General features: G+C 39.7%; 1 protein-coding gene across 1 annotated transcript in view; it reads right to left on the reverse strand.

Annotated features, from left to right (window-relative positions):
* LOC310940942 (dolichyl-diphosphooligosaccharide--protein glycosyltransferase subunit TUSC3) overlaps nucleotides 1-15,927 on the reverse strand; it is a gene marked incomplete at its 3' end in the record, with an annotated part of 47,371 nt that overhangs the window by 835 nt on the left and 30,609 nt on the right. The window contains exon 7 of the mRNA XM_083906003.1: nucleotides 12,679-12,753. Coding sequence (XP_083762129.1) covers nucleotides 12,679-12,753 — 75 coding nt within the window. The remainder of the gene's footprint in view (nucleotides 1-12,678; nucleotides 12,754-15,927) is intronic.

Raw genomic sequence — 15,927 nt, forward strand, 5'->3', positions numbered from 1 at the left:
CAAGTTTATAACAGTTTCTGGAAGTGGACGTTTTTGTCCTCTAATGACTTAAGAGGGTAGTAAAATAAACGCCATCTTGTGATGTTAACATGATGTACACGTTATTTCATTTCCTATACATTCTGATAAACAGTATGATAATAATCATGAGACAAAGGCCTGTGAGAATATTTGAATCCTGACTGAAGAATTCCAGTCAGATAATTCACTCACATTATAAAGACTCATGCAACTAGTGATGGGAACAAAAGTTATATTCGGTGCACTGAATCTTTAGAATCAGCTCACTAAAAAGATTTGTTCACCGAATCGTTCAGTTCTTCCTGCATGACCGGAGCGCAGACCCTCCGTGTGACTCACTGAGTCACTCAACCGAAATTGAACGGTTCGTGACTCAGTTCAATGCTTCCGGCTCTTGTCAGTGCTGCTGCTAAATACACCAAAGCCCCTCTGTTAAAATAATGATTTAAAAAAAAAAAAATGTCCTTGCTAAATGCTGGAGTTTCTGGAAATTCAGGTCTTTTGAACTGATCTAAAGTTTTGAGCAGCTGAATCACTGAACTGGTGAACTGTTACGCTGATTAACGCAGAGTACATTCAGTGAACGAATCAGTGAGAAGAACGCAGACGTCTCAGTCCGCTGTTTTTGTCATAAGGATGAAGCACCACAGCAGTTCAATCACCCTGCCAAAACAGCCCTGTTCAGAACACTCTGTTTAGTAGTATCTCTTTAGGTCCACCTTAAAGGTCCAACTTAAAAAAAAAAGAGCATCAGCCACAGAGGCTACTGGGAGCTAACAACAGTTAGCATTCGGAAAAGTGATCATTTGCAGGCTCTAGCAGGCACATTGCCGTCATATACAACATGTATCTACTGGACAGATAAATCCTCTGAGGCTGGACGTTTGTGTAGGACTCTGCGCTGCACTGTGGAGCCAAGAATAGAACTTTTCGTGGACTTCCGGTTCTCGGGTTCCGTCGCCCTCGCCAGCACTCTCGCGTGTTTTTACGGACAAAGCGGAGCTCCGCGAGACAACATTTCCAGGAATTTAGCGCATTGCGACGTCTTAATGAGCGCGGAAGTCAACGTCGCGCGTTTCATCTCCTGTACTTCGACTGAGGAGGACCACAAAAACACGAGCGAGTCGTCTTTTTTCACACTTTGCCGACTGATAAGGCCTCCAGAGTCCCAAATATAAGGATTTAAATGATTAAAAAGTTGATTTTTCTCATATGTCCCCTTTAAGTGTAAACATCTTGCGCTGACTACATTAGCTGATAGCATGGGGGACACGCAGAGATTCCCTCACTGAGTGAGTGACTGACTGATTCCGTCTGCAGTGAGTGAACGGATCACTTTCGCCCGCCCCCGCGAAAAGTGATTCAGTTCAGTTAGTTCACCCAACGCAAACGAACCAGCGCTAGATGCAGCTTTCTAAACAATGTTTAGACACAATATACAGTAAACAAACACTCCACTGTTAATGTTAGTGGTTCTCACCACAAATGTAAACACCTACTGTATGTAGGCCTACTTAGCAAACCTGCTTAAAAGATATTCAAACATTTGCTGATTGCGAGAACTAAAACAATACACAGCACTGCTTCATTGTCCTAAATCCCTCTGATATTAAAGTTAATTTAGAGAATCATTTTTGCATGCTATGTAAGGGCGCTGTCCTTTTTTTCATTATCAAACTTGCGATGTTGCAGAAAAAGTCTTGTTTGCAGCAGTTATCACGTTATTTCCTCTGTGGCTATTCTTACGTCAAACACGCAGAAGCTCGAGCATCGACTTTAGTCTGCAGAGGAATGGTGTGTGTGTGTGTTTGCATGCGTGTGTGTATATACAGTATTAGTGTTTGCACGTACACCCTTGTGTCGCAGCTAATCCTTTGAGATTCACCGCGTTGAATTAAACCGTCGCCGAGTGAGATTGCTGCATGTTCTCAGTGCTTGAGACGGAGACAGACGAGGCAACGTCAGAGCTAAATATTTGGTTGGAAAAGGTTAAAACAGATTCTCAGACGGAGTCATTTCGTGTGCGTCTACTGTCATTCATCTTCGGGGGACTCCACTGGTTCGCGTGGGTGTGTGTGTGTGTAATGTAATCTGTAACGCACGCACTGTATGTAGAAGACTGTTTGCTCCCATCTCTCAGTGTCAGCACCATAACTGGTTCCCCATCCATTTGTTTTCACTTTCCATTCATATCTTCCACATGTACTTCTACACAACCATTCCAGAGTTGTTGAATATATTATATTTATATAATCTGGATCCCACTCAAACCGAATCGAATGCCTTCTCGGCATCAAGGGATCGTACTGCTTATGGGGATAGGTTATTTGGGTTTTATGTAAATAATGTTAAACAAGCATCTCAAATAAAATATGACCTGGATAAACCCAGTCTATACATTAAAGCGAAACTAGACCGGAAGTTCCTATTATCGCTGTTTTTTTTAGTGTGTATCTGCGTCATTACCTTGTTTATGAAGCCCTGACGGTTCGAAACAAACAGTTCAGCCACTGCTGAGAAAGTTGTGTTTTATTGTAATCTCGGGGCTCAACGAGATCACTGAAAATCCCGTTAACGTTACGTAAGCAGCGGTTCTCCTGAACAACCGATCGTCCTGCTCCGGGCGGTAGTCCGGGCACATCCGGTTGCGTACAGTGAACCGCAGAAGAAGAATAACGTCCGTTGTGGAGGTGTTTCACGAGCAACAGTGTCTTCTGACTCTGGGTCTGACTCCGGTTTAAAGTCATAAAGGGACTGCGGCGGGGAGTCGTGACGAAGCTATTTTTAAACACTGTTAAAACAATGTTTTGATAATGAGTAGCAGTGCATCCACCGCTCCAGAGAGGGGAGCTGCGCTTCTGAGAGCTGACGTGATAGATTACGTCACTTCCAGATACCTGGCCAATCACAACACAGGTGGGAAGGCTCTACGCTGGCTGGCCAATCACAACACACTCTGTCTTCTCGGGCGAGATTTATGGCTAAAAATAGCGCGACTGACAAGCGCTTCGAAAAGGACAGATTTCAATCGGCTCGTTTACATCAACTAGGAGGATTTTGACCATAAAAACAACTTAATATATGTAAGTAGACCTCCATAACTCACATATATGTGCAACAGGACCACTCTATGTGACCTTTAAATAAGGAAGGATCTACTCAAGGTGAAGGGCGATGACTTTAGAAAATACTTCACTATCGCAGTTAATTAAACGGATCGGTCCGTAGATGAGCAGTTGAGTGGATCTTTGTTTTCTTTAGCAACAGTGTAATGAAGTGTGGGCAGAAGAGTTAGATTCGTTAGTGCTTCTTTATACCGATGACTTTATGGTCCTCATCGGGACCGAAAAACGAAGAAGCAGTGTCTTGGATGAGAGGTGAAACGTCTTCAACTCAACTCAAGCAAGTCCAGTCGCAAGTCCAACCGGCTACTGAAGAAGACTATGACCTGGATGACTGAGAAGCTTCATCAAAATGAAGTGTTACTAGGTTAAGAGTAGGTTTATTAACTATTAACTGATTTTTGGTGGAGGTTAGGTATAAGGTTTTAGATCGTCTAGTTTCCATATTCCATATAGCAATTACACATGTGGGTACATGGCCATGGTTCTATGAAGACTAAAATGAGGTAGTTGAGTAATCTGTGCCAACATACACTACCGTTCAAATATTTGGGGTCACTTAGCTGCAAACGTCTGGTTTTTAATGGAATATGTATATAGGTCTATAGAGGCCCCATTTCTAGCAACCATCTCTCCAGAGTTTGAATGGAAAACACAAAGAAATTGTATAGGTGGACCCCAAACTTTTGAATGGTAGTGTACTCAATCCCATATATCTTTCCAGCAAGTGATTTCTTTTGCCAGCAGTTTGCAACCCAGTTAGTATATCCTTTGAGCGTTTTGGTAGAACATGTATAAGCAAAGAGTGCGCCACCAACTGGACTGGAAATTGCTGTGCTACAGGGGGGTCACAGAATGTCCTTACATTCTCACACCACAGCCATGATCACATTTGCATCACGCAAACCTGTGTGGACATGCGGAGGTGGGACAGTATGAGCTGGGCTTTGAGCTGTATTATGTAATATATGGGGAGTCAATGCTGTCTCCTAACAAGATTAGCCACAAAGACCTGTGTGAGAAGAGATGCTGTCGACATATTTGAGTGTGCCCCCCCCCACCCCCCCACCACCCCCAGTGAGAGTCCTTATGCCCCTATCTATGTATAAGCCAGTGAGTGTGAGAGTGGCAGGATGTGTGAATGTCTGGATATCTTCATTAAGCATAGTGGGATGCATTTCCCATAAGTCATCAATTATGAGTGGGAGACGCACACACACTGAGCATGCTAATATGCTAAGAGATTTATGACCTTGGTGAAATGAAAAGTTGTTTAAGCTGAATGAATTCCCTCAATGACAAAGGTGGTAATTCCTCTTTTGACTGCATGACTTGGCTCAATTTTAATCATGATATATTGGCATGGCAAACATTACATTTTTACATTTCCCAAGCAGGAAGAAGCCAGAAGATATATTGTCTTAACCCATTTTAACAAATTAACCAAATGACTGGTTTCTATCATGGTGGAGTAGTGGCTAGCCATGATACATTTTTTTTGCTGTAAAAAAAACTATTTTTTAACACCAAAAAAGAGGTTTGCAACCAGGTGTGACCGTGGGATTAAGTGGAAGGCAATGAATGAATGAATGAATGAATGAATGAATGAATTAGTTTAACAACTAAACTGGTGGTGCTTTGAAGGGGTCATATTATGCAAAATCAACTTTTTAACCATTAAAATGCTTATATTTGGTCGGCAAAGTGTGAAAAAAGATGACTCACTCATGTTTTTGTGGTCCTCCTCGGTCTAAAGTACAGGAGATAAAACACGCAATGCTGACTTCCGCACTCATTGGAACGTAACAATGCGCTAAAATTCCTGGAATTGTTGTCTCGCGGAGCTCCGCTTTGTCCGTAAAACACGCGCCGAGTGCTGGCGAGGGCAACGGTATCCGAAAAAACCGGAAGTCCGGCGAAAAGTTCTATTCTTGGCTCCACAGTGCAGCACAGAGTTCTACACAAACTTCCAGCCACACAGGATTTATCTGTCCAGTGGATACATGTTATATATGACGGCAATGTGCCTGCTAGAGCCTGCATATGATCACTTTTCCAAATGCTAACTGCTGTTAGCTCCCAGTAGCCTCTGTGGCTGATGTCATTTCCTGTCCCTTAAGTTTCGTTTTACTTTTTTTTTTTTAAGGTGGACCTAAAGAGATACTACTAAACAGAGCGTTCTGAACAGGGCTGTTTTGGCAGGATGATTGAACTGCTGTGGTGCTTCATCCTTATGGTATTTTGACCAAAGCATGTCACAGACATGTTCATTAGGACACCAGGGAACTAGGTTAACTTGGAAAAAATAGGGTATAATATGGCCCCGTTAAGACTTTTGCACAAAATTGAATATACAGATAGGAGCCTCCACTTTATCATTGATCGTCTTTACTTTTCACACCTTAATCCTATTTTTTGTCTGCATGAATCTGCTGTATAACCTGAAAACTTCCAAAGGTTTTTTGCATTTTAACAAGTTTCTATTGTGTCTTGAAATTAGGCAGTTTTGTATTAACATGCTGGTATTACAAGAGAAAGAGATGGCAGATGATGGATTGTGACCTTATTTTAAAAAATGTCTCTTATGTACTTTGGTTCTCTCACAGTGCAATCTCACTTCGCCTGCCTCTTTAATTACCCTTTCTTGTTTCATCCTCCTTCACTCTCACATTCTCTCCCGACTATCTCATCCCACCCAAACATACAGTACATCCACCGATAGTGAATTTGTAACTCCATCGCACGTTCAGTCACTGCTGAGAAACAAGTGTATACGCTCTGCTTTCTGGTGCAGATGCCCACGAAAGTAGCAGATTACTTCCTGTATCTGCACTCGGCAGTATGGAAGTTATATGCCAGGGATTTAACACCACACATCCAGTGATTACACTCCAATCCGTGCTCTCCGTTACTGACAAGACATCTATTCTCTATGCCACTTTACCTTTTTTAATACTTTATTTATATTTGTTATCATTTAAAAAGGTAATGCACTTACAGATCATAATGTGAAGTGCTATTGCAAAAAAAACCCCAACATATATCAACATCAACTGGCATCGCAAAAGGACAGACCAGAAAAAGGGGTTGCATCACTGTATAATTTGACATAAGTAGGATAGATGGACAACAATACGGACAAGGGATATGCTCACAGATCCGGAAAGACAGAATTTGCAGGAGAGAGGGCTGTTATACGTCTTGGATTAAAAAAAAAAGAAAATCACAGAAAAGTAAGGTTAGATGGTTTGCACCCGTCACAAATAAGAGTTTATAGCTGGAAACATTCTTGCCAGTCTCACGTTGGAAAAAAATGGAGTCTGTGTTAGGACCTTGAACTGTATTAAAGCGTGTCCCGAACAAATAGAGGATGAACGGAGGAGATTGAATTGGTATAAAACGGACGCAGTTGGGTCAGTGTATTTTAACTGAATCAGTTTAACCCTTGGAACACAGAGCATTTTTCGGCTGCCTATGTTTAAACGTACAGTATATACAGAGGGTATAAGAATGCGCAATATAGAGTGTCTTATATGCTCTTTCTTCAACCAAACCATGGCAAAATTTGTCCAAATTCACCCCAATCTGGAATAATTCAGACCTCCTGAAAAATAAACTAATTCCAAACTTCCCATCATGGTATGAAAATGGACTAAGACACACTTTTTCAGCTTTGTTGGGCGCTCATTTTCCTATTCCACTATTGCTTATCTCGGTGAACTAAGTACAAATATTTGCTGTACAACGATTACCAAATGTTTGAATTCACTTCCGTTCGAATATTATGTCCTATTTTCATGGAAACCTAGCTACCGTGTGTTTATGGACGTTTTCAGAAAGCATTAGGGTTGCTTGTGCAGCAGTAACAAGTAATCAGCGAGATGGGTTTTCTTCAATTTATTGTCATTAGTAGGTGGTAATTATATAAACCCGGAGGTTGCGTCGAAGGAGAAAGACAGTATTTTCTCCCCCCGAACGTAGGAAGAAGAAAGGAAATGAAGAGTAAGAGAGTGAAAGAACGAATGAAAATGCACAAAGAAAGAAGACGTGTTGTGTTTCAATTTACTCAGGAAACACATTTTCAGCTTATTATAAAACCATCATCATGTATTTGCCAAGCTCTGATAGTTAAAGTCAAATAAAAAGTTGATCATTTCAATTAAAGATTTTCCTTTTTTTCATTCTTAAGCTGCTCTTTACTTTTCTTTTTTTTTTTTAAGTTTAACTAATTCACTTTGTGTGTGTTTGGCATAATTTACCTGCACAGGACATAATATATCCCTTTCTCGCACAATCTAGAGCAGGGGTTCTCAAAGTGTTGATACCTGAGGGCCAATTTAGGAACCCAACATTGGACTGAGGGCCGCCAAAGGCAAAACAACAGAAAGAAATCCCATTTGTCATCATTTTAATGACCAGATTGCAGTTCTACAGTTTAGCGTTAAGTAATATAAGCGTTAATATAATGTAATTTAAGCGTTAATATAATAACGCTTTATAATTTACTGGGTAATTACACAGTATTTTGGCCATTGTTCTTCGTAACACATTTCTGTTACCATATATTTACTGGGTAAATAGCTAGTAATTGGGGGCTGTAGCTACCTGTTTATTACCAGCTTATAACCCAATAATACACTAAAATTCACCATATAGAAACCAGGTAAATACCCAGTATTTTTGTTTATACTTATTGGTCTGTATCCAGTATAGTCCAATAAACATTTAACAAGCTTAGTAGCTCCTGGATTAAAACTATCAACTGTAATTCATTGCGGGCCGCCAGAAATGTTTCTGCGGGCCGCATTTGGCCCCCGGGCCGCACTTTGAGATCCAACGATCTAGAGTATCATGTACAAGCTCTGCTTAAGATGCTGAAGGAATGCCTTTGAGAGCCATTGTGCAATTACTGTGGTCAAGTAAAAAATGTAAAATGATGAGTTGCTTCATCTAACTATTAAGGCAAGCAGCATCCGTCTGTCGGTTAATCACACAACTGTCCAGCAGGTGGCTCGACGGGCTTCAAACTTGGCAGGCGACTTACTCAGGGAAGCAGAGTGTTGTGATTGTTTGGATAAGAAATAAATAACAATGTAAATTATTGGAATAATTTAATAAAAACATTTTTTTGTTGTTGTTTATTATAACCATAAAAGTGTCCGAAAATGTCCTGCGACTAAGTGTTTTTGCACATTTTTCCAGAATAACTTTCAATATCTGGAAGGTATTTATAATTTTGCTGCATGTTAAAACAGTATATTAACATTTTAAAATGAAGAAAAAACTGAACGTTTTATTTAGAAAAAAAAAAACACTGTAGTACCAGAACAGGAAACACATTTAAAAATAACATTTGTTTTTGAGTTTAAATTACTTTGGATTACTTTGTAGTACAAATTACAAAACAAATTAGAGGTTATGTAATTAGTATAACAATAAAGGAGCAGCAGAAATGTGTAAATGTTAAAATATGTATATGCAAAAAACGTGGAATTTCTGTTTAAAAAAAAAAAACAAGCGTAGCTAAAGCATCAACCCAGCATTTCCTCCTTATTAACTTGATTAATGTAAAATAAACGTCTCATCCATCCCTTTTGCTTGAGACACAGTCTTATCTGATTACAACGAAGGTAAACATCAGCGTAATCAGCCAAGTGCTCTTCTTTGACTTACTGTCGCTATGTTTGATCGTGTGTATTACTGTGAATGACTAAGGTTCTGTTATAGCAGGTCTCCATAAAAAACCAACATACAGCGAGTAAAAAAACGTGCAGACATTCTGAAGTATTTTTCTCATAAAAAAAAATATAATATATATATATATATATATATGGGAGTTTTCTCGTTTGATATGACATTTACACGTATGTATTTAGCTGTGATGGCTGTGTGAGTTGCCGTTTCAAATCCTAGGATGGGTCAAGGTGCCTCTGAGCAGGGCATCCAATCCCCTCATTGTTCCTCAGGTAATAATAAGGATGGGTTAAATGCAGAGGGTCAGATTCACATGCACTTGTTGGTGTGTGTCCAAAAATCACTACTTTTTCTTTTTTAATAAATGATCAAATTTCCTGCAGCATTGATTTTTAACATTAAATCTAAATAAAGCTCATCTTTCCTTAAATGTTTTCTTAATGTAAAACAAAACTTTAAGCGAGTCCTCCATTTTCCTTGTGACCATCTGGAGATCTGAGCACATTCATAATGACAACCTAAGTTGTCCTTATTTCGTGCCTTCGGTGTAGCACATTTTTTTTCGAACATAAACAGACCCAGCAGGATACTGAGAGCAATTTTTTGCGTACACGGCTCCTTCATTAACGGGAAAGATAAAAGTGCTAGATCATTCAGGAAAAAAAAAAAAAAAAGACCCAAGAGGGGAATTTTTTCAGTGTCGAGCCGACTGCCCCGTGCTTTAAATTTGCAAACTTGAGAGTTTGTGATGACTAACTTATTAGGTCACGTCAGGCTGAATCTGTAGAAAGACACGGAAGCGTGCGTGTTTCTGCGTGTACATGTCACACAAATGAGAAAATGTGAGCACTTGCTATAACTGCATAGTGTGCGTCTTAACAATTTAATCATGTAAGGACAATGGGCTAAACCAAAACTATCAGTAAATATCAGTACATTAATTATGTTGGAAGCTGGTATGCCTTTATGTTTTTTGGACAAACTAACCCAATAGAAAGCAAGGAATTATCTGAATTGATAATGGGTTGGTTTTAAAGCTCACAGAGTGGTCCTGTTGCACATATATGTTAGTTATGGAGGTCTACTTACATACATTAACTTGTTTTTATGGTCAAAAACGTTCCTAGTTGCTGCAAACGAGCCGATAGAAATCCTCTTTTCTGACGGTGTTTCCCAGCCGCGAGATTTGAGACTCAACTCTCTCACCCAGAAGACAGACTGTCTTGTGATTGGCCAGTACCCGGAAGTACACCTGCTCTCAGAAGCGCAGCTCCCCCCCATCTGGAACGGTGGATGCACTGCTCCTCATTATCAAAACATTGTTTTAACAGTGTTTAAAAATAGCTTCTTCACGACTCCCCGCCGCAGTCACTTTTATGAATTTGACCCCGGAGTCAGACCCAGAGTCAGACCCGGAGTCAGACCCGGAGTCAGACCCGGAGTCAGACCCAGAGTCAGACCCGGAGTCAGACCCAGAGTCAGACCCAGAGTCAGAAGACACTGTCGCTCGTGAAACACCTCCACAACGGACGTTATTCTTCTTCTGCGATTCAATGCACGGAACCGGATGTGCCCGGACTAGTGCCGGGCACATCCGGGACGATCTGCTGTTCAGGAGAAACACTGTTTACGTAACCGGACCGGGTTTTTTTCAGAGATCTCACTGAGCCCCCGAGATTACAATAAAACACATCGTTCTCAGCAGTGGCCGAACTGTTTGTTTTGAACCTTCAGGGCTTCATAAACAAGGTAATGACGCAGATACACGCTAAAAAAACAGCGTTAATTGGAACTTCCGGTCTAGGTCCCGCTTTAAATGTTGCTTTAGCACAGTCGCTGTTTTAAAATATGTCAATGTGCTTTACAGTGAGCTGCACACGTGTACTCAGATCAGTGGGGTTTTCAGGTTTATTAACCAACCTACTGTGGTACCAAATGGGCAAAGGTATGGGCAAATATAAATCACTTCTGGTATCGGTGAACACCTGCTGCACTGTGTCAATGAAGCTTTTGTCCAACAATGACAAAAGCACCTGGAGGAATGTTTTCACTTGTTCTTAGAAGAGCTTGTTGAACAGGCAGGCAACTGGCAAAAAGGTAGTTTGAAGCTGTATCTGTTAAGTCAGGAAACATACAACGGTGATTTAGTAGAAGAAAACTAGTGATACTGTTGGTACATCTCCTGCACGTCTCACTTTAACACCCACATCCAGCCAGTTGCCTTGTGTTTCTCAGCAGTTTCTCAGGCGGTCTAACACATGAATCCTACCTCTGCTACCATTTAATGTGAGATTGCTTTAAGCGAAAAAAGGGCTCCCAGAGTCCCTGATATGGATATAATTACAGCCCCCCTGCCAGTTTTCAAAATGCCACTCAGCAACAACCAATCATGTCGGACTTGTAACGCACACATTGAGTCAGAGTGGGGCGGTTATATGCTTCGAATGTGCGAGGGTTCTGCATTTGCATCTGCTGGTGTGGTTTCAGCATGGCAAGTTCCAATGAAGCTCAGTATGCTCATGCTCAAAGTTATGTTCAAGTGAAATTACTGAAGTGTTTACGTGGGAAATGTGGGCAGTCATGGCAGCCCCGAGAAGGTGTTCTCCATAAAGCAATCTGCTTGTGTAAAGTGCCTTAAAAAGGCTTATTATAAAGGCTATGAAAACCAAAGCTTTTGTTTTGAAGAGATAACACACTATTACAAACATACTAATGGGCAGTATATCTAATTTCCTTCAATAAACTCTCCTAAATGTTGCACACCGGACCATTATCTGCTTAGATGGCATCAAGTGCTGGTAAGGAACTTTTCTCCAGCTAAACTGAAACGAAGCAAAAGTAAAACCTTGCTATTCATTAATAATATGACTTTATAAACTCAACTTATACGACTGTTTTTGGGCATGGTTCTATTACTGCGAGCAGAGGGTAACTCAAAAACTAAAGCGTGTTACAAGGACATTTTCTAGGGAATGTTTGATGTGGGAAAAACAAGTTTCTGTGTGATTCAGATAAATAATTTTGAGTAATATTGACAATATGGGAAACTATGCGTCCTTGGCAGCACGTTGTACTCTCTGGGTGCTTTCTCACCTTTTTGTCATCTATTTAAAACCAATGATTTATCTTGTATTGTAATTTTCATATATACATACACACATACACACATACATATATATATATATACATATATATATATATATACATACATATACATATATACATATATATATATACACATACATACATATATACAAATACATACATATATATATATACACATACATACATATATACACATACATACATATATACACATACATACATATATACACATACATACATATATGTATATATATAAATATACACATACATAAATACATATACATATATACACAAACATACACATACACATACATATACACATACATACATATGTATATATATACACATATATACACATATGTATATATATATATACATATAAATACACATATATATGTATATATATACACTCATATATACATATACATATATATACATATACATATATATAGACATACATATATACATACATATAGACATACATATAGACATATACATACATATACATATATATACATACATATAGACATATACATATATATACGTACATATATATACATATATACATATACATATATATATATATATATATATACATATATATATATATACATGCATACTGTGTGTACTTATTTTGCTTTTTCATTCAATGTGATTGTAGAACTTGAAAATGAAAAGGAAAATGACAAAAAGAAAAGAAAAATAAAGCTGCAATCAATCAATCCTTTCTACTCACTTCTCCGTTTGCCAACGTCTCCCTTGGAGGTGGCCGCCTCGTTCAACAGCACCATTCCCATTGTGATTGCAGCATCTGGGACAAGGTTGTCAAGGAAACAACACACTTGCATAAAGTGGAGCAGGATGTAAACACTGCTCTCAGTCGTCCACATACGTGTGCACGCCCAAGCAGATTAGCAAGCGCAAGAGACACATACCCATATACAGGGAGTATACACACTAACACTTATATAATACAATTTATTTCAGCAACCCTAGAATACATACAGACTCATTAAGAGGACATCATCATGTTTGACTGGGTCAAAGGTGTTAAGATAAATTTAAAGCATGTTTAAAAACTGGACTTTTAAAGTATTCGACTAAATTTGGCGTAGTGCAGCCTTACTTACAAAGGCACATCAACACAGATACTCTGCAATCCTCATAACACACACGTCACTAGAGTCAATCTTATGAATAAAAATTAGCGGATTTCGGATACATGAGAGACGGTTATCGTATCAAAAAGTCAGAGCGTCAGCCCTACATTGTTGTGTACCCCTTTGTACTAATTTGTATCGGTACAATAGCACGATAAACTTTCATAGGTTTCCATTGGATGTGTCCGGCGGAACGACTTCACACAAGTTTGAAGCCGGCATTTCAAAACTGACGATTTTGTTGTCACGCCTGGGGAAATTGACGAGGTTTAAGAAAGGTGCCGTGTCTGCTCTTTATACTTGGAATAATTATTTCAGTCTTGTGACTTGTGCTTATTAATTACTTATATAGCGGTACGACTTTAAAAAAAAAGAAGAAACACTTAATTTGCGGACGAGGGCGTATAAACTTGTCCCGCCGTACCTTCACTATCCATTCTGCTCGCACAGACACATCCACCAGAAACCTATGAAAGTTTATCGTACTATTGTACCGGGGTACACAACAATGCAGGGCTGACGTTCTGACTTTTTGATACGTTAACCGTCTCTCTTGTATCCGAAATCCGCACATTTTTAATAATAAAATTGACTCTAGTACTTAGCGCCTTCACTAGCGTCTACTGGAAATCGCAAACGACAGCACGACCTACCGGAAGCAGCCCAGCGTACCAGCAGCCACGGTTGCTAGGCGGAAGTTCCATTGTGCACGTAGCACGTGTTATTATCCCTACTGACCATATGAGCTTTGGATTTGTGGTTCTCTTTCGTAGGACTGGGTGGAGAACAAATGATAATTGCAGATGTAAAGCCATATTTACGACTTAACCGAAAACAAAGCCATGATTTGTCAGACGGGCTAGACCTATGTGTCCTGTAGTATTTAGTTAAAGCTATTAATTATCCTTGGTGGTATATGTTGTACGTCCTCTTTTAAATAATAAACACCTGATTTAGTGCTGATCATACAATATCGAGAACAGCCTTGCATGGCTAAATAATCCCAATTACAGAGTCTTCTCCGTGTGCAACGAATACAAATGCACTGGCGTACGCATATGGTCGAATGGCATGATATGCTGGCAAAACACAGACAATTACCTACATGTACAGCATTCTGACTGAACAATGGACGGTGCCAGTTCGGGGTGGGTCACAGGAAGCGTGACTATAAAGCCATGATAATAAATAGAGACGTATCAGTATAGGGAGCCAGGCTATGCGACTGTGTTTAATTCTAATTATAAAAAGTGTTTTGTTTTTTTCCCCCTGGGTTTGCAGACCTGCAGATCATACACCCACGCCAAGCGGCATACGATTATAAATGTGTGAGGCAAATTAGATAAAAAAATAAAAAAATAAAGCTGTGCACCGCCACTGCATCAACTATCCTATCCGTCATTTGCATTTATTGTATAGTGTACCCCAATCATCCAGCAAAAGATTCACACCTTGGGTTTCATGTCATTAGCATAGAAAATGATGTCCGCTACTTGTCTCGCTGAACTAGAATAACAAAGAAGGACACATTATCAAAACCGTAATCCTACTTTTTCCCACACACAAACATTTCTGCCACTCGGTGCCAAAAACGTGCTTTTTGATGCAAAAGGCTTGAGCTCATCAAGCTTGCTATTACTTAAAGGCAAATAGCCCTGATGGGTTTAAGGAACATGTTTATAATTGTTCTAGCTCTGTATAACGCTGTTCACCGATTATTACCATACTATCACGGAATTCACCACAAGACACGCATGTACATGTGGTCCAACGCTAAACCAGAAGTCTCATCTATTGTGGTCAATAAGGACAAAAAGTGGGGCAAAAAAAACAACTGTTCACAATATTGCATCATGATATCATATGATGATATCACGTATCGGCCACTGCCATTCGTCGCTCGGGCCCTAACAAGCGTATTTATATATGTAATTGAATGTTGTATTTAATAATGGGATAATTATGACCAAATGTTTTATTATTACAGTTATAAAAAAAATGTTTTCATTATTAAGATTCCCTTATTAGTCCCGCAGTGGGGAAATTTCCAATTTCTGCATTTTAACCCATCCGTGAGTTAATAAACGCACACAGCACACAGTGAGGTGACGTACATGCTAACCCACAGCTAGGCCCCCATATAACATGATTTTAAGTGGGAGGCCGCATGCAATCCATCGGGGGGGCCGCCAGTCTGAGACCCCTGCTCTAAACACAGATGGGACAGGGCGCAATTCACAGACGGAAATGTACGAGACACAAAAAAAAAAAAAAGGTTTGATGGACTTAGATGTTAGATGGAAACAAAAATCCACCTCGATCAAAATGATGGAAGGAGGCAAGTTTGGCGGAGTAACCACCTGATCTATCAAACATGGCGGTGGCTCAGTCATGGTTTCGGGAATACGTGGCTGTAAATGGAACCGGCTCGCTGACATTTATTGATGACTTTATCGCGTATAACAGAAACGGCGGACTGGATTCTGCGGGGTGAGCTTTAAAGTGGCTGGATCTTGAGCTTTCATTCCACCTGCTGAAGAGGACCAGAGAGAGAAGCGCAGCTGCAGAATAAGCATCACAACAAAGACACAAATGTCTAGGGATGTTTGTCAAATTACTCTGTCGCGTAATCGTTCACATATCCCTTCGATATGTATATAAATCAAAGCTGTAACTCGTCTTTTTAAGTAGTATTGGGAATTTAAATGATTAAAAAAATAAAAAAATCAGCCAAATACGATATATCTGTGTTACTGTTGTACGGTATGGATGTGTGTACATGCATGTATGCGTATTAAAACGACATCACGTCCTCGGAGGAAACT

The sequence above is a fragment of the Microchirus variegatus genome (assembly GCF_963457635.1).
Source record: "Microchirus variegatus genome assembly, chromosome: 19".
Taxonomy (NCBI): domain Eukaryota; kingdom Metazoa; phylum Chordata; class Actinopteri; order Pleuronectiformes; family Soleidae; genus Microchirus; species Microchirus variegatus.